Source organism: Dicentrarchus labrax, unplaced genomic scaffold (genome assembly GCF_905237075.1).
Source record: "Dicentrarchus labrax unplaced genomic scaffold, dlabrax2021, whole genome shotgun sequence".
Taxonomy (NCBI): domain Eukaryota; kingdom Metazoa; phylum Chordata; class Actinopteri; family Moronidae; genus Dicentrarchus; species Dicentrarchus labrax.
The window spans coordinates 23,133,851-23,159,448 of record NW_026136715.1 but is presented as its reverse complement, the minus strand read 5'-3'; the positions used below and the strand labels follow the sequence as shown (position 1 = coordinate 23,159,448).

General features: G+C 43.4%; 1 protein-coding gene across 7 annotated transcripts in view; it reads right to left on the bottom strand.

Annotated features, from left to right (window-relative positions):
- Nucleotides 1–810: 810 nt before the first annotated feature.
- The window catches only part of agrn (agrin), a 245,088-nt gene continuing 220,300 nt past the window's right edge, over nucleotides 811–25,598 (bottom strand). For 3 of the 7 annotated variants that reach the window (XM_051426468.1, XM_051426473.1, XM_051426472.1), the window contains 15 exons: nucleotides 25,313–25,528; nucleotides 24,158–24,387; nucleotides 21,987–22,121; nucleotides 19,490–19,580; nucleotides 18,996–19,160; nucleotides 18,702–18,813; nucleotides 17,011–17,022; nucleotides 14,967–15,083; nucleotides 13,255–13,438; nucleotides 12,280–12,367; nucleotides 11,341–11,364; nucleotides 9,529–9,561; nucleotides 7,341–7,565; nucleotides 6,140–6,243; nucleotides 811–3,758 (listed from right to left, as the gene is read on the bottom strand). In XM_051426468.1, coding sequence (XP_051282428.1) covers nucleotides 3,598–3,758; nucleotides 6,140–6,243; nucleotides 7,341–7,565; nucleotides 9,529–9,561; nucleotides 11,341–11,364; nucleotides 12,280–12,367; nucleotides 13,255–13,438; nucleotides 14,967–15,083; nucleotides 17,011–17,022; nucleotides 18,702–18,813; nucleotides 18,996–19,160; nucleotides 19,490–19,580; nucleotides 21,987–22,121; nucleotides 24,158–24,387; nucleotides 25,313–25,528 — 1,897 coding nt within the window. In that variant the 3' untranslated portion in view covers nucleotides 811–3,597. The remainder of the gene's footprint in view (nucleotides 3,759–6,139; nucleotides 6,244–7,340; nucleotides 7,566–9,528; nucleotides 9,562–11,340; nucleotides 11,365–12,279; nucleotides 12,368–13,254; nucleotides 13,439–14,966; nucleotides 15,084–17,010; nucleotides 17,023–18,701; nucleotides 18,814–18,995; nucleotides 19,161–19,489; nucleotides 19,581–21,986; nucleotides 22,122–24,157; nucleotides 24,388–25,312; nucleotides 25,529–25,598) is intronic. The other 4 variants (XM_051426471.1, XM_051426474.1, XM_051426469.1 and 1 more) reach the window with 3 other exon arrangements.

Here is a 25,598-nt window from a genome sequence, read left to right as displayed (position 1 = left end):
ACTAACTAGTCTTTCAACAGCAAGCTACAGTGTGTAACATTTAGGAAGGTCTACTGGCAGAAATGGAATATAATATTCATAGGTATGTTTTCATCTGTGCATAAATACCTGAAAATAGGAATTGTTGTGTTTTCGTTACCTCAGAATTAACATTTTATCTACAGAGGGAGCAGTCCTCTGCTATGGAGGCCGCCATGTTTCTACAGCAGCCCAGGACAGATAAACCAAACACTGACTCTAGATAGGGTCTTTTGTGTTTTTAGCACATTTTACGGCCCTCATAGTGTCTTCTTTGTGCTTGGTTGAGTCAATGGGCCTCAGTCTGCAATGTTACCGCTAGATGCTACTAAATCATACATACTGGTCCTCTAAGGTCTGAAGACTGGTCTTCATTCTGCATCTTCCTCAGCGGGGTGAAAGCATTGACAGTATATATAAGGGTGAAAGCTTTTGAAAAAGCTAGTAAGTGGACCATGAGTTAAGATTTTAACTACATTTTCCAACGTTAAGTATAATCTTTCATCATACTTGAGCATCAAACGTGTAAATAAACAAATGCACTATTTAGATAGAGTAATATTTGCTAAAAAAGACTGAGCCTTCAGTAAGAACAATCAGAGCCACAGACAAGGAAGGGAACTTAGAAAGGGTGGAAGGACGGACTAACGCATTGTTGGTTTTGATCTGTTCAGAGGATTTGTTGACAATGCAGAAAACATAGAATAAAACCAGTTTTACCTATTAAAGGGTTGTCGAAATGCAAATCAACTCCAGGTGATGACAAAATCAAGACGGCTGACAAAAATGGGATCCATTTGGTTGACATTTTATTTCATGGTGGTAGGAACACAAGACAAAGGTCATAAAGTTAGTAATGTTCAAGGTCATGCCACTCTCACTTGGTGCACTGCCCTTTGAGGAGGTTTGCGCAGTCAGACAGTAGTTTACAGAGGCCAGACATGGAGGGTAATCCACATGTAGACATAAATAAGGAACAGAAAATAGATTCAAAAAACAGTAAATAGAAGATTTTTTGTAAAAAGCCAGAGGGGACATTTGCAGAGGCCCCCTGGGATTTTTTTTTGTGTATGAGCATTATTACTAATATAATTATCATTATTATTATGTATTACTCATTTACATTATGGGGATGAGGCTAATACACTGGTTAAAGTAAGGAAACGGTTATATGGATGACGTATTTGTCACCTGCTTAGAGTGGAGGTGACCAGTTTTTAAGGCAATTCATAGTTTCCACCCAAACCATAGACTGCAGCTGTATTTATTGTTCTTGAGTCCATCCAAATACACAGGAATCTCTCCTTTATTGAGCGTTACCACCTGAATGGATCAAATTCAAAGAACAGTAGGGTAAAATTAAGACAAGTCTATAGTTAACAGAGTTGGTGCTGGAATTTTAAACGTGTATTGGGACACCAGAAAAGAGTTTCCTGGTCTGGTGTGGACTCTCAGAGCTTGATCACACCCAACAACACAGTTATAGCTTCAGGGCTCTCCCTCCCCCATGTACATAAGTATATAATCGTGTGGGCGAACAGACAAGTCAGACATGGTTCCAGTGTATATTACTAAAAACATAAACCTCCACAGATCACACATTTGCTAAATTTACACTTAAAAATTGCAGGGCTGTACAAAAACAGGTTGTTGATGATTTAAGAAGGAAAACATAATTAAAGGAAGAAGAAAAAAAAAAAATAGTACAAGACCATTTGATACTCAACCACGAACAAGCATGATTTTGTCTCAGAATATTGCCAAGGTTCTCATATCAAAACAAGTGTCTTTAAGTCAGTCATCGCAGCTTATTGTGGTTCAGCAAGGACGACTCCACGTTGCATCAGTTCACTGAATGTTACAGAATTCGCACTAGTAATACAAACCCATGCGTCACTATGTTAATTTGCAAGTACTGTAGGATTATGCATCTTTTCCCATTTTTGCAGCTGTTATGGCTTCAAAAGGTCACAACAACATCACAGTCTCTCTCTCTCTCTCTCTCTCTCTCTCTCTTTCTTTCAACAGCCGAATAGACACTCCTCCGGGAATGCTCCTTGGTCAAATACGAAAAAAGAAATTAAGTCTCAGTTGTTGTTGTTTTTAAGCTTTTTTGTTTGTGTTGCAACTGACTGTTGTCTGACAGGACATTCCCAAGAGTAGTAGCTCTCCCCATGATAAGATCTGTCCTCCTTTATGTCTGTCCATTTCTTCAGTCTTTGCTTTCAGCGCCTCCTTAAGGTCAGATATGGTAACAACTCTTCCCCCTTATGCACCATTCAAGGTCCTGCAAAACTAACAGCTTCCAAGAAAAATAAAAAAGACCAAAAAATAAGACACAGGGAATGAACAAATATAAAACATTATTCTGAGCGCTGTAGTTTCTGAAATCACATCAGTGGAAATACGAGAGAAAAAAGGAACCATTTTATAGTCAAAAACAAACAAACCCCCAAACAGTGACATTTTCCAAATTAAAACGTTTGTTTTTTTTGTGGAACAAAAGTGAACAAAAAAAAAACAAAAACCAGATTCAAACCAACACTGCAGAAGTGCATGCATTTATAGTGGTCATCATTAGTTAATCTGCTGATTGTAAAACAGAACGCACAATAGTACATGAGAAGCACAATTCTCCAAAGAGAACCCATCTTACATATTCACAGTCTCAGGTATTATTTATATACTCTATATTTATAACATTTATTCATGTCTATGATTCATTTCTTGACTTATGACTAATGATATGCGAGTCATTGTGGAACACAGCGCTCTCTCCGTCTCCATCATGTCGGGTTGCAATGTTAGTGAGTCATATTTCAAAACTAAAGGCTCTGATGGGATTCAGATTGAGTGGAGAGTTTTTTCTTTCTTTTTTTGGCGCTGTGAGATGGGGGTTGATCGAGTGGTTTCGACTGTGTACTTTCTCACTGTAGCAGCTTGACTGATATCTGAAAAGTCCCATTAGGAAAATACAGTGGGCTACCGGGGCTGAATACAGAGTTCCTTGACTGGAGACGCCAGCTGGCTGCAGCGTCAAAGAAGCGCACACACCGGCTGCAGCGCACACTGTGTCCAGCTCTCACGGGGGAATGTACGTCTATATATTCATGGATGTATAGGCCATGCTTGGGGAATGTGGACGATAGATATGGCACCAAGACAAGGCAGTAACCAGAGATCATCAGCGAGGTCCACCAGTGTTCAAGTAATGAGCGAGGAAAAGGAGCAGGCTTTTTTTTTTTTTTTTTTAAGTTGCCGTTTGTTTTAAAACAACAAAACTGACGAGGATAAGTGTCTCTTTTTCCCAGAGACGCCTGCTGTTTGAAAAAGATGAAGGGCCGGAGCAGAAAAGAAAAAGAAAAAGTGTGTTCTGTGAACAGAGGTGCAGATTTAAAAAAAAAGAACAAAATATATAAAACAAAAATTAAAACGACATTAATTTTCTTTCCATATAAAAAGCGATGAAAAGTATACAAAAATAGAAAATAATTACAGCAGGAGACATGGGCGCTATGGAGGGAGTGGGTGGGAGGGTTTCTTTTTTTCCGTTTTTCTCAACATTTTGTCTCTGCCGAGTTATTTGGCGGCGGAACAGTGTAATATTTGGGGGCTGTTTAAGGCGTCCTCCACCAGGTGGAGCTCCACGCCGTCCACCACCACGTCCTTGATGCAGCCAACAAAGCCGGTGCTGTAGGCCTTGGGCAACCGACGGGCCACCGCCAGCTCCTCCAGACCACCTGAGGGGAGAGGATGAGATGATGAATCAGCTACTGTACATGAAAACAAGACTCATATCAGAGAATTAGTCCAAACTGAGGCAAGCTGAACCATTCTGCGCACTAAGGCAAAAAGCTAGTTCCTACATTTCCCATAATACAGCCAATAGCATTGTTGCATTAGGCCCTCCATCATACATCTTTCAAACTCCACGTCCACAGTTTGTCCCCTGCCCCCTGCCAAGCTCCTCTGCAGCTTGACAAGACATTACACACCTGTTATCACATTTCACATATTTCCATTTGTACAATGTGTGGAGTGCCCCTTTAAAGATCAAAAACCTGAATAGAGGTTTGCATTTCGTAACAAATTAGACCTTGCAAAGGCCATCAACCGGCTGTAATGGACATTCTTTTGTAGAGAATGTATTTCTGGTACTAAAGCAGTTACTTTGTCTTTGTCAGGCATTGTCTTTGATTTTTTTGCATGATGACACCAGCTGATGAACATGACAGGTTGACACTTTATTTGTTAAACCACCATGATCAAAAGGAGAACGGCAGAAAGCATGCATACCAGCCACAGAATGTTAAGATAGACGAGAGGGAAGGTTCTTCTAATTTGACATGGTGCGTAAAGTGCTCAAAAATACGGTACAAATGAAAGGTGGTGACAGAGTGTAAAATTATGAAAACCTAATATCCTCATTATTTTTAGTGCAAAGCACTCATTGCTGTGCCGAGAGCCCCCCAGACATCCCCTGTCCATCAAGTAGTGCATTCAAAACTGTGGCAGCTTTTTTTTCAACTTTGAGCTGCACTTTTGTTTATCCATGTTGCCTGAGTCTGATCTGCAAATAAAATAAGGTTCGCAATTAAAAGGGCCAATTCACCCAACTATTCAGCTCCACTGTAGAAGAGTGGAAGCCACACCTGCACAGCTAGATAGATTAAAGTGGAAAGACTTTTATTATTTGGAAAAAATGACCCATTAAAGCACTTATAAATTGACTCTCTGAAGTGTTTTATCTATCAGTCATAGAAAGTTTAAAAATAGACATTTCTTAATATATCATGGATTTGTACTTCAAAGCAAATGTTTCAGCCCCTTGTACTTTCCGTTTCGCTTAAACTATACTGCACTTTTTCTTCTATTTCAAATCATTCTCTTTTATAACGTCCCATAACGTCCTTTTGTGGAGACTTGATGACCTAATTGCCGGGTGTGTGGCTGGCTCCTTTTTCCTTTTGATGGTGTTTTGAGCTTCTCTTTTGAGCCAGCGCACCCAAAGTAGTCATTAGTGTCTTTCTCAATAAATCAGCGTGAAACATCTTTATTCAGAATTTCATGAGATCTGTTACTTACCGGGAGAGAGGCTGACCCTAGTTTTTCATGCTTTACCTGGCTGCCTTCTCTCTCTCTCTCTCTCTCATGTTATCTCCAGTCAGAATCCTCCTGCATCCTGTGTCTTTCTTCACTTTGTGTTAATCCAACCTCTTTTCCCCCCTTACACTCCCCATCTCTCTTTCTCTTCCCTCTCTTTTTTGATCTGTCAGGCTGAGAGTTCATATCCCCGTCTAGCTCTTTACATCCCCTGTCCCTGCCCCCTTTAATCGGATTGGGCGCCTCCGAATCGGGGATCGACAGGGCTAATTTCATGCGAGTTACAGATGAATTAATGATGAACAGTGAAAAAGGGGATTTAAAATGGAGAAGGGCCCTCGCTGGGAGGGCTGTTTGAGGATTATGTATTCTTGCTGCAGGGCTCGCTCAGCACCTGTTCCAGAGCACTGCCTCCCCGTGTGTGTGTTTGTATATGTGTATCTGAGTATGCGAGCGCACCTCTACATGCAGCGTGTCTCTTAAATGTCACTCATGCTGCTTCTCCTCTCAAACCTGCCTCTTCGCCCGCCTTGCGCTGTGCATTTTAAAGACCGGCCTGACTTTATTCCGCTGCCCGTCTTCAATGTTATTTCCTCAGAATGTTCAATCCCTCCTTGCCGTGTGTGTTTTCAAAAGCGATTTCTCTGAGTCAAGTTCAGACCAAATTGAACTCGAGGTAGATAACGGGCCGACTTTGGTCATTTTCAATTCAGGAGAGCAGACAACTTTTGAATTTGTCAGATAGCCTTACATTTCTCAACTCAATACCTGAATAGGCTTGGACATTTTTTTTTTTTTTTGCCCAAACCGCAATCTTTTTTGCCTGCCAGAGACTTTGCTTATCCTCTGCAATGCCAATGAGTTCATTGCTCATTTTTGGCAGCCTTCTACCAGTGGCTACGATGAAAAAGTACTACAGAACTACAAGTATTCCCCTGACTTGATGAATGGCAATTGTAGACACATTTTCAATTCTGAATGACATTTTTTTTTCTCTTTTACATGTGTGGGCACCTACCCAACCAGAGTGCTCCGTCTGTGTCCAGCTGTGTTGCTGCCAAAGGCGATGACCCTGTTACCGCTGCCTCATTGCCAACCTGTAGAGAGCCGTCTCTAAGTGCTCTGAGGAGCAGAAAGAAAAAGAGAGAGATGCAGTTGGAAGTCTGTCTCATGCATGCATGTCATACTGAATAGCTGTAAATAGCAGTTTCATTTAATCTGAAGCATCAAGACTCCATTGCTCCACTGCCAGCACACTAAGCACTCACATAACTGCTTTTGCCAAGCAGCGTTCTAAATGTGCCTGCCTACCAGCTAACAGATGCCGCTAGAGCACCATTCATTATAGGTGGCTCAGTGCTACGCATTAGCACACACTTAAGAATTGTGACGATGGGGCTAATTTGAACCCACAAAAGTGGGTTTCCAACAGAGAGAGCGTCATTAAAGGCAAGCCGCAAACACAGATAGCTGTGTAACTGTGAGAGCTGTACACCACATGCTGCGATGTGCGCCATCATCACCATCCAAATTATGTCATCTTCCAGAAACTCTGTGTAAGCTTGGGATGAGATTTGGCGAAATCTCTGTCTGAAATGGATGCAGCGGCTTTTCGAGGATCGATTATTCCTGCCCTACATGATGAAACCGATCTATTTATCCCCCATAATTCCATATGCAGCCATGTTGAAAGCAAATGTTCAGCAGTGATAATGCATAGATCGCATGGAAGGAGTTCATTTGTTTCTGATAAAGTCCACACAACAAACCTGAGGCCAGCATAGGAATACTACACTAACTTTAAATAGGATCAATGTATTTAATTAGTATACTAGTACACAGTGTATATGTGTTAATATAAATACTATGATGAATTATCATTTATTTTATTAATTTATTTCCTGGAAAGATTTCCTATAGTGTGCCAACATGTGTTCGGATGTTGCCACATGTTCTTCCTTTTTGAACATTCAGTAATGTGTCTAAGCAATTCGATGTGCAATGCTTCATACTCATGCATGACCAGGCATGAAAGTAACCTTAATCTGAAACTAATCAGAGTCATCTTAGTGCAAGGGATCACCGTGTAGCAGAGGATTCATGCAAGAGATCACACAGTTTGCAGCACCACAAATACAATATGGATTAAGTTTAATCCTGGTCTCACTGTAAAAAGCTTTTGCTCCTGATCCCCAGCTACCTGCCATCTCCCATCTTACCTGCTGGCCTTGATGCGTATCCAGCGGTTGGTGTCGACACGCACCGAGGAGCGCAGCACCACGGGCTTGGAGCCCAAGTCGTACGTCATCTGGACATGTCCGTCCACGATGGCCAGGGCAATGTAGTCAGAGCGCTCCACACCCTTCCCGCTCCACAGCACCAGGCCCTGGGTCGCCTCCGTCCGGATGCTCAGCTCAAACTTGTTCACCAGCAGAGCCTTCTCACTAGGAGAACAGAAATAACATTGTTAGCTTTCGGTCTAATTCATCAAAATGAGTTCTAATCTTTGGTGGAGCTGACGCAGCTCAGATGTCGTTTGTGTCATTTGTAGTTGCATATGTGAAGCAAGGGACTTCTGCTGTTGTCTCAAGCGTACATTACCCATATTCCAAGCCATGACATATGGTTCTGTGTGCTAGCACATGTAGCCAGGAATCTTTGCAGCTCAGACTCTATTACCCCATCCTAACAGAGTTACAGTGATTTTTAAGGATGCAGACTGAGTTTAAGAGTAGCAGGGGGCTGTTTTGCTATTAGCTTTCCTACTTCCTACTGAGCCTGAACTGCTTTGCTGCTCAGTGCTTCCTGTGTTGCTCTGTGTGTGTGTGTGTTTTAGGCAGCTGTTTGATCTCCAGTCTCTTGACTGCTACAGCGGGGGTGATTTGGATGCAGAGATGAGGCGACTTCCACCTATCCTTAAGAGGCACTGTACATCACAGTCACCAATGTGAGAAAAATATACACTGTGATGTGCCTCTACTGTATGTGCGCACACACACACACACACCATCACACATCCATTACTGCATACAAACACCCTCTGTAAAGTCCCTCTGTTCTTCGTGAGTCCAGCGAAGATACAGCAGACATCCAGAGGATCATGGCTTTAATTTGCGTGTGTTTGTGTGTGTGTGTGTACGATTGTGTGTCAGTCAGCATCTGTGCAAATGTCTGCACATCTGCAAATGGATCTACTTCCATCTTCTTCAAATGGTATTTCAAGACAAAGACAAAGACAAGGTGAGGACACGTACGACAAAGAACCAATGACACATGGATTAAAAAAAACAACAACAACAGCACAGAGCTGGAGACAAAGATTAAACAAGACAGACAACAAGACAAAGGAGTCAGCATAGCAAGCAGAGAGGCTCATGGGAGTACAAGCAGGACAGGAAATAGGAGGGGATAATGAGAAAGTGAATATAGCAACTTCTCACTTCTTACACAGTAAGAACTATTTCTCAGTATCTTCCTGTCATTAATGAGCAAGAGTAGAAAGAGCATCGGGTATGGAAGCAATGGGATGATATTTAACTTCAGTTTATTAACTGCTGGCCTGTGGTATGGCAACATTGAAAGCTCAGACCAACAATAATGCTGGTTCACCTCAGCAGAGGGGTGGAAAGAATCCATAATCAAATTAGATTTTCTCCTTCAAAAACATGCTTAGGTTGGAAACGTTGACCCCCTTGATTAACTAAATCTGCTGAGGTAAACAGACTAATAAAAAAGTATGATTTAAGAGCATCATGTCTTTCTTTTTTTTCTTCAGAGAGAGAGAGAAAAAAAGAACACAAATACAGCTCAGTGAACCCTCTCCTGGCAAACCCTCAAAGAGCTTACAGGGCCCAATAAATCTCCATCGGAGCAGCTTGTCAGTGATAAGGTCAAGGTTATTAAAAGTGCTGAATATATCATGAATAAAACAACGCCGGCGCACTGAGTTCTAAATCTCATATACAACACTGACTTCATAGATTTCTGGAGTGTTGCTGTTTCTTTTTGTAAATGGAGGGATTTTATCTACTCCATATATGTATTCAAATTCTCAGGAGGCTTCTCAGAGTGCTGTCCGCTATTTAAACTCCAGGTGGCAGTAGTGGTTAGAATAATAAAAAGCCATCAGGGAAGACAGTTGCTGCAAAGAGGCTGCAGCTCTGGCTGGTTTTGTGCTGTTATCAGAGCTCTGAACTTCAGAATTAATTAAAGCCTATGCAGAGGCTCTTTGTGATTCGTATTGGTAACTCTATCTCAATAATGGAAACAATGTTGTCTCTGCGGAGGAGGGTTTAGCCCTGTGAGAGGTCAGGGAGGGGTTGTCTGAAGAGGTGGGGTTGGATGAGGAGGCAAGAGGCGAGAGGCGAGTGGACAGCACCAAAGTCTAAAAGCTTTTGAGAGACTCACCTCTGGTCAGATGGGTTCTCCAGAGACTCGGGACTTAAGGGAGCAGGGGAGAAAGTCAACGGCATGCAGTGTAAGCGCAGGAGGCCAGAAGGAAAGAAGGAAGGAGGGAAGGAGGGGAGGAGGGGAGGAGGGGAGGAGGAGGGGAAGGGTGTTGTGAGCCCACTGGGTGACTCACAGAAGTCTGGTTTAGACCCGGAGCTGCAAAAAGCATAACTTATCTGCTCTACTACAATATCGACCATGTCAACAGTCGATAACAACTGTTGTGTGATCATACAAAGTGTGTAGCTTAGCCCTGATCACACCGCAACCATAAAAGGAGGTTCTCAAGGGAACTAGTCGGATCAAGATGGATGACTAATGCACCAAAATGCCCTGGGATGAAGCATTTTTTAAACGTGAGCATCAAGATTAAGTACATTCATGGTCAGTGTCCACACCAGCACAAAAGGCTACTTTAAGTCAGCGTCCAATTATTGAATAACTCCTTTATATTTATGGCGCTGCACGCCACAGTGCCAATTATCTTCTGTCTGGCGATGGAAGCGGTGAATGAGAAAAATTGGGCAATTGTCAAAAAATGGGGTCAAGCGCCATATCAGTTGAGAGCCATGGCCAGATATGATTTGTCACTGAAATAATGGGGTTTGAGCAAATCGACCGCAGCTTTCAGATACGGGCGGAGAGGTGAAGGAGGAGCGATCAAAGGGTGCTGTAAATAGTAACAGAAACATTAACCCAAGGTGAGCGCTTGACATTTTGGCCTCACTCGGCTCTTAATGGCCTCTCGAGAAATGCATTCATTTCTTTTTACAAAAATCAAATCACGCTGAATTGATCAGCCTGCCTTCAGAGTGCTGCGCCAGGGCTCTGGTTTGCTTAGATTCACGCTCATTGTGGCTCTTAGTAAATGTGACATCCATTAAACTTTTGACAGTCTGGCTCCAAGGACCACTGTCCCCTCCTGCTAAGTGAGACTGATGCCCATGGCTACACACTGTGGAGAGATCTCAATTGGAGGTCTAATCTACAAAGGGAGACAAATCTGTGATTAACATGTCAGTGCCTCTCTGTACGGCCGACTCCGTAATTATTCACAATTACAGTTAGAGATCTGGCAAAAACGAAATGACAGAAGCCCTGGCATGGATTGGAACTCTGGGTTGAATCCAGTCGGCTTAATTTGAGCTGAATTCTGCTTCGCTGCTTTGTGGGATTTTTAAAAAAAGAGGTTACTTACCAAGCTAATGAGCAGGAAGAAAACCCTTAATAACTAAGTCATGACTGAGGGCTTTCCCAAGCAGAAACTCTGCAGGCACCAGAAACTAGGTTATAGGGTATTTAGTGTATCCTCCTCTTACAGTTTTCAAGGGGTCTCATTCATTTCATAGCAATAATGCCATTCAGCGTAAAGTGCGTGGCATTTCTTTTGTTTATGAACGAGTTACAACCATGCATAAAATATTGCACATTCTTTGTACAGCAATTCATTTTCTCTGAGGGTTTGAGCACAATGCTTATCATGCACACATTCATGCTTCCCTTTTGTACTGGAAAAAAAGAAAGCATCTAATGATGTTGCAAAATTTATTCAAAATAATGAAATCTGTCAAATTAAATCATGGATATGGAGCATGGATGTAAAATCGGACTTAAACGGCAAATATGATTTCTGTGTGGAAATTATGACAGGAAACTGAATGTGCTTTAATCTCTTCAATTGGGTTAACTATCAAAAATGGCTTTTTTTGGTTGCTGTTAGTTGGGCTTGATTCGAAGCTGGGCAGCTACCCAGTCGTAAAGTCTACTTACTCTGGGATCTCATTGGTCAGTTGGCTTGAGTGAAAAGGAAAGACAGTGAAGGACATTTATATGAGACAAGACATGTGCGGACAACAACAAAGGGTGGTCAGACTGAGGGACGGGACAAAGAGTCACGCGACTGGACCGCTTAGATCGTGGACAAACAGCAAAGATACACATAGGACACACACACACACACACACACATATATATCCGACAGAGTTCTCCAGCCAGTTGTTTCTGAGTGAGTGTGAGTTGTGTTTCTCCATGGGAGTGTGATGATCTGCAGACTGTGGCCCGGTTTTCACACCTCTGTGTTTGTGTGAAGAGCTGTGAGTCGAAGATATACAGCCGTATGCTTGATGTCTTTTCAGGTTCATCACATAAACATTTTTGTTTGTGCCAACCTGGAGGCGCACTCTTGCCAACCTTGTAGATGGATGGAAGAGTAAAACTGTCTCATCAGCTGCCTAAAGGAACAGGATCTCTTGTCTTGTTTTTTTACACCTGCTCAAGAAACCGCTTTACACTCGCGTCATCAGCTTCGCAGGCGACATGTCTTTGGATGCCAGTTTTACACACATTCAAAATGAGGAGAAAAAGTTGAATCATGCATGCGTGCTTATTGTCCAGTCTGTGCTAAGCGGCAGACCACAGAGCAAACTGAGCGTGCTCAGGGCAACACTGTGATTGTTAACCGTCTCGCTAATTAGTGAAATCCTGTCAAAAGCGGAACAGGACCGCCATGGACAGGGGGGGGATGAGCTATTAGCCAAGTTCCTAGTTCACCCTGAAGCCCTAACTCTGATGATATCATCAACAATGTTATCACGGCTTACCAAGGGAGGAGATGGATAGACAGAGAGGTTATTTGGCTAATAGCTATTACAATGGAGATGTAGGGTGAAGCTGAATATATGAGGATGTTCCCCTTGTCCTCTTCCTTACCTCCTTGTAACGGCGTTGTGGTACTCAATGAACGTCCGCCCGTCAAAGGCGATGGCCTCGGTCTCTCCAGCAGACTTCTCATAGATGGCTGTGAAGGTGTGGGCGGGTTTGGGGGGGGGGGAGAGAGAGAGGATTGTTCAGAGGATGAGATCACACCAATCAATAAGACAGAGGGTTCAGTTATTGGAGCCAAAGGCAATGGAGTGTGAGCAAATGGGGCGATGAGGGGAGGGGGGCTGTTGGTGCATTTGTACTTTTAATTAACGTGAAAGGGACAGCCGGCCACACGCGCAAGGTTAATGGCAAAGGCAGTGACTGAGTATGTAAGACAGATCGGGCCAGAGTGAGTATATGTCTGGCAGAGTGACGGGGAAGATGATGATGAAAAGGGTGTGCAACTCTTGAAAAGAGCATTTCATGAATATTCAGTCGACACGCTTCATCATTTTCATAACTGCCGCTTAAGTTTGAAATCAATACACAATAACCCTAGCATAAAAGACACATCATATGTCTAATATCATTGTTCATCATCATTTCATTGTTATCTCGCTTACGCAGGACACAATGGAAAGATCTTTTAAACAGAAAAAACATAGCCTAGTAATTCACCTACCAGTGACGCAAGCCAAGAACAAGCTGCGTTATTGCATAAAGCTCCGGTATCAGTGATTGCAGTCCCACTCATTCTACGCTTTAAAAGCAGCCAAAATGCTGCCACATATCCTTTTAGAGTAAAACCAAATAATGTTGGCCGAGCAAACAGAACAAATTGTACAGTTACAATGACTCACTGCAATTTCACACTGCCTTTAAAAGGTGATCTCAAGCCAGCAAGTATTGCTACACACTGGATTACACGTCCTTGTGATATTTAATATATTTAGGCTAATAAATGTTGGCATCAAGATCGCCTGTGGCTCTTTGACTTGAAGTAGGATGAAGACAGATGTAAAATGGCTGTGGGATACTCACTGTTCTGACAGTGTCCCCCTGAGAAACCATTGAGGCAAACGCATTCGTAGGTGTCCAGTTGGGGGTTGCAGCGGCCGCCATTGTGGCAGGGCTCCTGGGAACACAGGTGGCTCTGGAACATGGCTATGTTGATGGAGCGCATGGCATTCTCCTCTCTGAGGATGGGGGTACCCATCAGAATGATCTGGGAGCAGAAAACAAAGGGTTAAAGGGACCCTGAAAATGGCCACCCCATTATCCTTACCTCTTCCACTCCACACTGGCTTTCAGAGCCTGTGTCAGGCTCCATTTTAAAGCTAAAGTGAACATATGATATGAAACTAGATGACCTACCGTATCCATTGTTACTAAACATCTCATGCTGGCATGTTGGGAAGGGGGCTAAATAATGCTCCAAATTTAGGCAAAATTTGGACGATTGAAAAACTGGCATGGCCATTTTCAAAGGGATCCCTTGACCTCTGACCTCAAGATATCTGAATATTCCTGCATCCTGGAGTCTGTGAACAGTATTGGAATTGCATAAAGTGGGAATGACTGGAAAGCTGAGATACATACTTCATGCCACCCCTGCATAAGTCAGTGCCCCCCCAGTCAAAAAAGTAGGTTGTAGGTGAGACATGAAGACCCCAGAAGCTCAATTTATATGCCTGGTTTTAACATACAGGCTGGATTTTTCTATTCCTACATTCTGAACCAACCTGCCTGAAAGATTAGGCCGCTAAATGAGTATAATCTCATTAATCACTTCTTAAAAGCTATTTTCATAGACTTGTATTTACATAACAGTTTTAATATTAATTGTTTTTGACCTACTTTTGGAGGGTTACCTTTATGATTCTTGTCTTGCTTTTCACTGCTTTTGTTGTCACATTTATCTGATTTTATTTTCCTCTCTTAGCAAAACACTTGAAGATAATCATTTGTTTCTACTCCTGGTTGTTGTCCAAAGGAAAGCATCAAATTATGGGGCTTTTCCCTTTTTTTTGCTGAATGATCATTAAACCTAATTATTACAACACATGCTCAGAGCAAACAACAGCGTAGAGCGATACCGTGAATTCCTTTTAAACATGTTCTCCCTGTAGATATGACATTTTTACCACACAGGAAAATGTCTCTTTAAATTAGATGTCGACACAACACACATGTTAAACAGGGACATCAAACTGAGAGTACATCCCGTCTTCCTCATAATTAACTATTCCCTACAGGCCAAGTAAGACAAACGCCACATTTAGCTTTTGATTTGCTCAAAAACTGTCAAGGGAAAGTTTGCAGAGGAGAACTAATGACAAGTTTGCACAAACAGTAACATCCTGCCTTTGTTCTACTGGGTTATTTTTGGCACTCAGAGATGAGCTTTTTGCTGGAAAGTGGAGAAAAAAAAACTGGAAGGCTGTCAGGGAAAGATCTGAGAGTAGCGAAAGGGAGGGACTTCAAAATGTGCATTCTATTATTAGTGCATGCTAATCCAAATGAGCAGAGTCACTGCCCGTCACAGTGTGAGCTTATAATGGAAAATTACTATTATGGGGCTCTGTTGTATGACAGCTGGACAGGCTAATAACTTATCATTTGAATTTGCTGCTGTATATCCGAGGGCACAAGGGCCCCGATTCATTAAAATAACACATATAGATTAGTCGAAAGCACAGGCAGAGCTGATTATACAAAACTTCTTCAAGAAAAAGAGGTTTGTAAACATTTACCTTTTGGATTGTTCCCTTGAAGCCATCAGTAAGTGCAGCGACTCTTGCGAGCCGGCTGTAATCGGGAGCTCCGCCGACAAAAAGAGACTCTTTCAGGTTAAGATCTACGTGCAGGTTCTGATGAGACAGGACACAGGGAGGTATCAACTGGTGAGCTAGAGCCATGCAAACTTGAAATAAGCTCCACATATATCTTTAAAAATGCCCAATTTAGTCTTTTCCATTATCCATCTGCAATGTCTCTCAGGGGATTTCTGTTCAGGATGTAATGGTTTATGCTTTTACTTTAGTGAGTTACGTGTCCAGGGAGCATGGTATGTATCCTCTTAGTTGGGATATATAAGAGTGAGATAAACAAACCACATTTGCAGACATGTCGCAGTAATATAGATTGTCCCATTAAAAAAAAAAGGATTTATCCATATTGTAGCCGGCAGACGATTTAACTGCACTTCCTCGCCCTCTTTCCACGTCAATACACTTGATACATTACAACATAATTGATTTCTATGTCTCTCAGAGAGAGCGGTCAATTATCCTCTATCTATGAGAGAATAAAAAGGGACTACAAAGGCAAATCAGGAGCAGGCTGGACTTGAGATATGGATGGTTCTTTACAGACATCTCTAATGAATGGCTGATCATAAGCACCGACCTTTCAAACAGTTGAGTGTGGAGACACATTAATTGCAATTCATTTGCGCAGCAGACGGCTATGAAATTCGATTCTTTCCACTAAACCTTTGGGACAATTGCTTTGCATTAGCAAGGTGCCGGTTCCTTCTTTTGCACGGAGGAGTCGGCCCACTTCAGAAGGAAGGAATTAATGATCTTTATTTTATGTAGAGCAGTAATTGCCAGAGGGGTAAAGTGGAGTTAATTGCTGGAAAAATGATGGAAGGGGCCAAATAAACAGGCTTTGTGCAGGCAAGCTGGCACCGGCTCGGCTTTTATTTAGGATGGGATTTGGAGTGCAGGAGGCAGCGGTGCTTGGCTGAAGCCCGGGGCTGTGTGACTGCACCTTGAGCCGCTTCCAACAGAGACAGGGTGGCAACCTTGGCCACAAAGCTGGTGGACCCAGCTGTGGCCGGTGCCTCTGGGCTCAGCCAAAAGTTGTTACCGATTGCAGGGCACAGTTGGCCCCCTCAGGCTCTTTACGTAGACCTCACTGCTCTGCAACACTCACTTACTCTGCAGGTGAAAGTTACGGATGCATTTTGACCCCCGTTCCCCTGTACTTTTTGATCTTGTCCTGAGATGTTACACCTTCATAATGTGGTACCGAGCATATGTAAAGTTACTTTTCTAAGACTCTAAAGTGAGATTGCATGCAATGAAATAGTGCATCATGTTCTGTTCTGTTTGAAACAGGCGATAATCTGCACCTGGTGAGAGAGGACAGCTGGTTCTATGGAGTGATTCTTGCTCAGTGATGTTCGGTGAGCTTGGTTTTGTGTTGATATGGGAAAGTGAGTGGGTGAAAGAGTGAGCGACTTTGTGATATTATGGAGGACTGTTCCCGTTTCCAAAAGAAGTGAGAGCAGATGACAAAAGAACAGCACGGCTTGGCTTGGCACCTCACTGTCTCCTACGGTATATTTCCTCCCCTTCACTCGCCTCCCCTGCCTTCGCTCTCACTTTTCGACAGCCACGCGGCATTGGCGTGATATCCCCGCCTACGCCGGACTAATGAAGACGTTTCTTTGTTGCTAAAAACAATGGCAGTTACAAAGATGACCGTCACCGTTCCTTCTTTCCTCCCACCTTCCCACCCTCTTCCACCCCCACGGCAGATGGACCGAGGTGAAAGCCAAACCGTGTTCTTTAAGAGCATCTCTACTTCAGTGCCGTTTGTGTGTGCGTGTATGGGGCTTATGAAATGGCAGTTTTTCTACAGAACTGGAACCTTTGAAGCTGCCCGCAGCTCTGCAGAAGTACCTTTTTTTTCTGTGCTGTTGTTGCATGGAGAGATGGGGGTGAGAGGACGTAGTGAACGACTCAAATGAAATATGGGCTAAGGTGTGACTGGGACTTGTCTCATTACCTTGCGTGATTTCTTATTTCCAGACAGCACATCATAGAGAAGAAAAGAAAATAGGGAGGAAGAGAGTTATTAGGGGAAGACTAGTAGGTGTCTGTGCACAGAGAGGCATGCAGAGCTAGGCAAGTGCAAAAGCCCCACAAAACACACACTCACATACAGACATATACACACTGTGCACACCTGTAGGAGCATTAAACATAGCTGCAGTGTAGCACAGACAAGTGAGATTAGTCCATTAAATAAGAATATGGGAAATGTGAAGTGCACCTTTGCATTATAAACTGTACATACACAAACAACGACAAAGCTGTACAAGTGTGTGTTTACACTTGACTACAAATTAGACAGCAAGTTGAAGAAGGCCATGCATGAAGCAGATGGTGCCACTGAGAAAAGATGAAAAGGAAAAAAAAAACTTCATGGATGAGAGACGGTGAATAGTGCCACTTAACCCAACCTCATTTACAGACTACTGCCATTCAGTGAGAGGTGAAGTACATTTTTATATCTCCTATCTGTGCCTATGTCCCTTTGAAAGTATACTTCATCATGCTGGCAGACTGAGCTGTGTTTGAGATGATGAACACTCCCAGCATGCAGTATGTACCCATACATGTGCCTGCGTGTGTCCACCTTTGATATGATATCTGCCTCTCTGAGCAAAGCGTACTATAACTCCCTCCTAGTTCTTAAAGCAGGAGTAGGAGAGAATTAGCTGAGAGCCATACTGGATGGGCTCTCTGCATTGAGCTCCATAACTAGTCTCAGCTCATCCCTTGCCCCCCACCCCCCACCCCCTCCATCTTCGCTTTTCCCTTGCTCTCCTCTTTTAATAAGATTTTCTGCCTCTGTTGCTGGAGTAAAACACAATTACCATACGGACGATGGGAGGCAGTGGGGGAAGGACAGAGCAGCGAGAGAAAAAAAGGAGGAGAGCGTTGCGTCTTAGAGGAAGATGATGGAGTTGACAGAGTGCATGTTCATAATCACAAATTACACTGTTTAATATAATTGGATGACTTACAGGCTTATCAAGCTATTAGATCGCCTTCATTTGGAAGCATGTACCTGCTTTATTGGTCGAGACGCGGGGCTGAAGAGTTTCATTACGCTCTTCTCGCTGCTGCTATCTCCTTTATCTGCCTCCACATCCCCAGACACCACCTCAAAGGCTGAATTTATAAAATTGACTGTATACCAGCAGTAAAAGCTGCTTTTGCTTTCTGTATGCAACACCAAGTTTTATCTCCAGTATGTCAGCAAGCTGAAAGATGGAGTTTTTTTCTTTAAAAAAAGTGGAATTACAGGACTTCCAAAATTAAGACAGCTTGTCAACCTGGCCCTCTACATCTGGAGCTCTCCCTCTTACCTTGACGGATTGCGGGAGATAGAGGCGTTTTTTCAGCAGATCAAGCCGGCAGTACTGCGTGGTGTGAAAAACCTCAGCAAAGGGGGAAGGTTTGCTGATTCAACTGTGCCTAAAGTGGCGAGTTAAACTGCCTCTACAAGGGCAAAAAGGAACACTAAAGCCCGAAGGTTGTGGCGATGACGTGATAAAGAGCACGCAGATGATCAAACAAATGCAGTATATACGGGACAAGCAAGGCTTAGCATAGAATAGGCCCATCAACCCTTCATGCTCAAAAGCAAGATAACCATTAGCGGCAGCTTATTAACTTGCTCTTCCTCACCGGTGCCTCCCCTCGGACAGGGTCCTTCTTGTTCACCATGATCTCTCCTTTGCGGTTGGAACGCTCCAGGTTGATGGTGTTCCACACGTTCAGCTGGATTGGGTCCTTACTCCTGAATTGCACATACTCAGGTGAGTCATACACTAGTAAACATGGGCTCATTAAAAACACATTGCTGTGTTTAGTATGTCCTTTAACCTGTAGCATGTTCAAATGTAATTTTATAGGATTATAGCACCCCAAATTTAAGAAGTTGTTGGTTGTGTAAGTAAAACCCTCTTAGACGATGCTAACCTGATGGTAGCGGGTCCCTTCCCCAGGTCGTAGCGGAACTCCAGGATCCCGTCATTGAGGGACAGTGAGATGAAGTCTCCTTTTCCGTCCGATTTTTGGCCGTTGTAGAAGATCAAACCGTTGGAGTCATTGGCCATGAGGATCACTGTCATGCTGAGCTTTTGACTGCAGGCATAGCACAAGAAAAGCCAGTAAACACATGCAAGAGTCAGAGATACACTACTATACTTACCCGAGATAGAGCAAAGGATGCTTGTTTTAGGTGTGCCGGTACTCTTTCTATATGGAAATTAGGTAGAGTATACTATATATTCTACGTGCTTAGGCTTAGATAACGTGTTATTTGTGTAACCTTCATTGTCACTTCAGTTCAGGCTTTAACAAGGCAGCTCTGCCTTAGGCACAGAACAAGCTCAGCCTGTGAAAACCACACACTATCGTGTGTTTAGTAATACATACAAGTATTGGGTTTCACGCAGAGACATGGGACTTACCGCAGGTCGTGCCCGTAGAGATGGAGTCCCTTCAGCTCCACGTAAGAGTCTCCGCTGAATAGTGGCATGTAAGCCCCTCTCCTCTCAGCCACTGGAAAAACAAAGAGACTATATTCATCCTCAGGTCGCGTTTTGTGTTGCTGACAGAATTGAAATTCGGGGATAGTCAGTATATCTTTTGAGGGACCTGTCAGCATTATGGAAAGAGATGGATTTGTGTTTTCATAGCCATTGGGATTAAGACTTTCTCTTGACAGAAATTCAAACAAAAAAATTCAAAAACCCTTATGTCAGACTGATTACACAGCCCGCCACAGTATAACAAAGAACCTTTGGAGACATGAGTTTAATACCACAGCCGGGACCCATGAAATAATGCAGCCATTGTTTTTTGGCAGGCCTTTTTACAAATTCATGTCTTTGCGATGGGTCTACGTCTGGCTGTCCCGTTTCTGGCTGTCTGCAGTGATTAGGACAGGCACCGTGCCATCCTTCTAACAAGTGGCTTGACATTAAAAATCATTCAAGTGTCACCCGGGGGTATGTGTTTATGGTGTTGTTTGCAAAAACTACCATCATTCAGAGGCGTATGCAAAACGAGACGCTCACACACACACATATACACACTCAAACTAACACACGTACCTATGTAGACGGCAAGAAAGCTTTTATTCGTAATTGGCTGGGATTAGCAGAGTCGAGTCAGGATGGGGAAGGCAGACGGAGATGAGAAAGCTAATTAGCTATTGTGCAGAAGACTGCTAATGATGATGGCACGCACCATGGAGGAGAGGGAAAAATAGTCTTGCACACACTACAAGGATTCGTGCGCTAAACTGAACTCTATTAGAGTCACAGAGCTTCTCGGAATGTAGTTTCTTATAAAGGAGACTCTCTTTCACCCTGTGCTCAAAATCAAAAAGCAGCGTGATCAATAAGTCACCAGAGGTCCAGGCATTCGAATGAGCTAGGTGACCAGAAAAAGCCACATGACGAGTAGAGCTTGACGACCAAGAAAAGTCTGTCAAGTTGGAACTTTTCACAAATTATCTTTTGGTAAAACGAAATAAACCCTCCAAAAGCAATACTTAAGGAGCTATTGCATCTAGCATCTCCCTCACACACGCCCAAACAGGCACACAAGCATTAGCTGGCCCCTGGATTATTCTAACCAAGGTGATGAATGTAAAACGTTAAAATTTAAACTCGCCCCTTCAGTTAGGTTTTCAAGGAGCGGCTGAATTCAAGTGATCCGGTTTTCATCACTAAATTGCAATGATTTACAGTATCACAGGGTAAAAGCACAGAGAAAAGTAGGCCATTCAATACTATTGGAACACCCTTGAGAAAAGCCCTTGATGGTGGATATTATAGCAGTGAGCTGCACCGACGAACCCTGGTGGAACTGAAATGGAAACCATTGCTCAACTGAACGCGCACACACACAGTAGGTTACACACTTAATATTATGACTAATTCATCTTCAGGCGTCTGATGAGTGGGCTCTAAGCTACCTGTCTTTTTAACTGTTCTCAGTGCAGCCCTGAGAGGGTATGTCCGCCTGACTGCCGCCTTATCTGTGAGCTCCTGTCTGGGGCTGACACTCTGGCTGACTGACGCTCCCATAAATCACTGCGGGCAGGGAGGACTGATGCGATTAGTCATCTCATTGATTCCTGTGAAAAAAAAATAGCCTTTTGGAAGGGGAGAAGCTCTCGCTCACACGGCATTGATTTTGGTTCACCTCAATTTATTTTAATCACCTGCTAACTGGGACTTGGGGCTTGGAAGAAGGCGATCCCAATCTGGTTTTTCCAAAATCGTGGGGGTGCAGAGGGTGCATGTTTCTCTTTTGTTAGGAACGTGGATGACAGTATATTCTCTTTCATTCACAGTTACAGAAGTCAACTTCACTTCTGCAAACAGTCACGACAACATCTAAAAAGCCAGGGAGGGAAAAACCACGGGTAGACTTCCGAATGCGACACCGCCAAAAGTGCTAATGATGAACTTCAAAAGCAGCTGAGCCGTGCTCTGGTCTTTTCCCCAGCCGCGGCCCGGTTCTGCCATGTGGAGCTAAGCAGCAACAACAATGTTTGAACACAACACCTGTGGGCGGATAGGCAGGGAGGGAGGGAGGGAGGGAGGGAGGGAGTGGAGGAAGAATGCAGCTCCTATGCCGCTTACCCACTAACAAGCACAGCCGAGTCGATGTGGTGAATGGCCCGACGGGGCCAATCATCTCCCTCAGTTCTGCAACCCACCAACCCTCCCATCCCCTCCCACCCTGAAGGCTCAACCCCCCACCCCCCTGTCTTTCTCCGTTTGATCTCACTTTTCGATTCAGCATGGATGGAAATGTCACAGAGCGGAAAGGAAAAAAAAAACACAAAAAGAGGCAAACCAGACCAGAAACACTGCTGCTCCTTGATAAGCACTAAAGAGAACAACTGGGCCCTGACGTTACACCACGATATACACTGTTTAGTCGGATTACCTGTTTCGCAGTGCCGCCCTTCACGTCCCATGGGGCACTCGCATTTGTAGCCTCCCTCGGGCAGCGCCTGGCACTGGGAGGATGGATGGCACCTGTTGGGCTCGCATGGATCATGGACGTCAGCACAAGTTGGACCTGGAGACACATACAAATCCACAATGAGAAAACCACCAAACGCTTTCAACTACTTTCTCTTTTATTCCATCTGAGAGGAGGGGGAGACAAAAAAAAGGGGAGAGAAGCGGGGTACGAGGATTTCCTCTGTAATAGAGGTCATTTTCTAATAGGATTTAGAAATATTACACGTCCAGATTAAACAGTGGAGAGCCTCCCCGCCATGCGGCCATGTTTCTGGGCCAACGCTGACTGTGGGAAATGCTCGGGAGCGTCTGGTGGATGATGGTTTTGCCCTCTGCCACAGCCCATCTGAATTCACCCGTCATTACTTTAGCAGTCAGAGCCTGTGGTGAGGAGAGCGCTTTAATGAACCCCATCCCCGCTGTGCTCACAGGGCTCCCCCGTTTTTCCTCACTCATGCCTTTGGAAGCTAGCTTTTATCCTCCGCTCTCACTTCTTCCCTACCACAGTTCTTTTTTTCACATCGCTCCCTCCTCTCCCATCTTTTTTTTTTTTTTTTTTTTAGCTCTAATACTCACTCACCCCCCTCATTCATCAGGCTGTCCTGACATGTCCTCTCTCTCACTACAACTCTCTATACACATTTATTCTGTCTTTCTTGCTTTCTGTGATCTGCCCCCCCCCCCCCATTGAGGCCAGTAATCTCGGCCACTTTCTTAACTGACATGATGACAAAATTAACTTGAATGTGAGTCTGCAGGCGACGGTCCAATTCTCATTATCACCATTTTTTTTTTACGCCATGTTGCCAACACAACTTTGATCACAGCAATGCTTCTTCAGAGTGGAGCATTATCTTTGCTTCTTCCAGGCCTTCTCAATAACAACAAAACATAAAAGCACCTCTTATATAAAAGGCAATAATAATGTAATGTGATACTTTATTGATCCACATTTTAAATTCAATGGCTCTTAAAATTTAAAATGTGGTTTCCCTAACCACTGAGCTGCCCCCATATGAGTATAAAACCCTTTACTATTCCAGCATAAAAGTTAACTCTGACATTTAATTTGGTTCTGGTGTGAAACTTTGTGCAGCAGACTGTACAACCAGCAAGGGGCATGCTTGGCTAGGCCCTGATGGTGTCTGCTCTTAACTATACTCTCTCTGAGTTGCTTGTTAGTTGGCATCTGCTGGAGTGAGAAAAAAGAGGAGGAACGGATGTAGAAGACGAGATAGGCCAAAGGCCATTCACTGAGCATTTGGTGGAAGTTTTCATGTTTTCTGTGCCGTGTCAACATTTAATCTCTCATTTCTCTGCTGGACGCACATATTTGATGGTGTTGGTGTTTACAAAATGACTGCCAGCGCTCCTGCTGGGGGCATGAGTTACACTGTCAAATTAGGCTGTCAAGCTTACTTAGGATTTGTGAGAAAGTCCTGACCACAGTGAATCCCAGAAGAGAAGGCAAAGTAGAGACATGAACATAATTTTAACAAGTTGTTAGAAAAGTCTGGAAATTTCACATAAGAATGAATATATCCTCTACTTATTCCCTTGTTACTTACACTGAAATAAAGTTGTTCTGTCACAATAACTACTTATGTTGGACGATAGATTGTCCTAGAAATAACTGCGATAAAAGCTATTATTGCCATTTTAAGACCATTTTGTGCCACTGATATATGATAATCACAATAATGCAAGTGTACCCTTTCAAAGAGCAATGGACTTAATTCTTAAGAATATTCAGGCACTGGAATTTGGAAAAAGGATTAAAATAGCATTGATAAATAAAACAAACACAACCAAAACAATACATAAAATGGACTAGGCTGTGTTCACAAAAACTGCACTTGTTGGCACAGGGGGAGGCTATAGAGCCATGCATTCTTTATCAGGCAATAAAGTGATGGTAGGGAAAACCGTGCTTTTTATTCGCGGATCATGCTGGCTAAAATGTTGGTGACGCATACTCATACATAGTATGTCAATATCGTAGTTATTGTGACGGCCGGGAATAAACCTCTCAAAGCTTCCATGACTTTCAAGAAATCCCAGTATGACGCTCCCTTTTGTTTGGTATCTTACCCCAGAATCCTTTGCTGCACTTGCAGTGGAACATCTCTGCCTCCTTGGCCTGGCATGCAGCACCGTTCTTGCAGGGATTTGGCTGACAGGGGTTGTTGCCGCATTCACCCACACCGCTGCCATACAGACTGTCGCCGCCGTTCTCCTGCAGGTTGAGCACCCGGTTGTTGACATCCAGCATGCGGATGCATCCCACCAGGCCTGTGGCTACTGCCGTCCTTTCCTTTACACTAAAGAGGAAAAGATAAAGGGAAAGAATGTAATGTCTTTTTTCAACACAACGTTTGACAGAGCCTGCAGTTGCAATTATTACACTACTGACCCTCACTTTATAACACAGAGTTTGGAGTAAAGAAGCTCTTCCATGCCGTGTGCTGTTTAATATTTCTGATACATTTAATGCAGCAATGTACCTCAATATACTACAATAAGGGATGAGGTCCAAGAATAATTTTAGTCTTATTAGTTTCTTTTCAGCTGTTGATTGACTTCAAATCTTTACTTTTTTTCCAAGACTATTCAAATCCCATCGGTTCAAAATCTCATTAACTGCTTAAATACAGAGCTGATTCATCTAAAGTATATTGACATGACTCTCAAGTACAGTCCTATAAGACTAACGGATGATCCAAAATTCATCCAAAGAGCATATTTTACCATCAATTAGTGCACATCCAAGACATTCTCACATTAATTTTAACAATGAATTGCTAAAACTAGTGCTGGAATAATGAAAAGTGAAGATAGGATAGTTTAAGTGACTGTATCTCATTACAACACGAGAGATCAGTGTCTTGAAAATCATGTCTTTAGTCAACTAAGACTGGAGATCCACCTAATGGAAGTAAGTAAGGAGGTCCCACATTCACCAGGTCAGTTGGTTTGGAGTAATTTGGAGCACATTTCTAAATAAATGAGTTAAAATGGTTCACAGTTAATTTTTTTCCCCCACAGGGTTAATCTGGCAATGAGAGATATAGGTAACAACAACAACAGAATTAGTCAGCAAAATGGACAAAGTGCAAGATTCAAAATGAAAAGCTGCAGACTGAAAGGTTTCATCTAAGAGAAGCCGGTTAATGGACTTTCTGTCTGATTTGCTTCCTGCTCTGGATCTTATCATCACATTGTGTAACAGCAGATCGAAGCTCTTACTCCGGCTTCATTTCCTCCGTCACTCCCCCGATGAACAGGTCGGTGTCAAGGTTGAGGCCGTCTGTGCCGCGTGGACTCTCGCCCTCGATGAGCGACTCGTTGTCCACGCTGAGCATGGCGTTGCGACGGTTGCGAGTGACCACCAGCTGGTGCCAGCGTCCCTGATTGATTTGTACTTTGCTGACCACTGTGCCTGTGCCCGAACCTGTGTTGAACCTGAGAAGAGGAGACACGAAGCATGTTAGAGACTCACTCATTCAGTCACTTTAAACCTGTATCACATTTC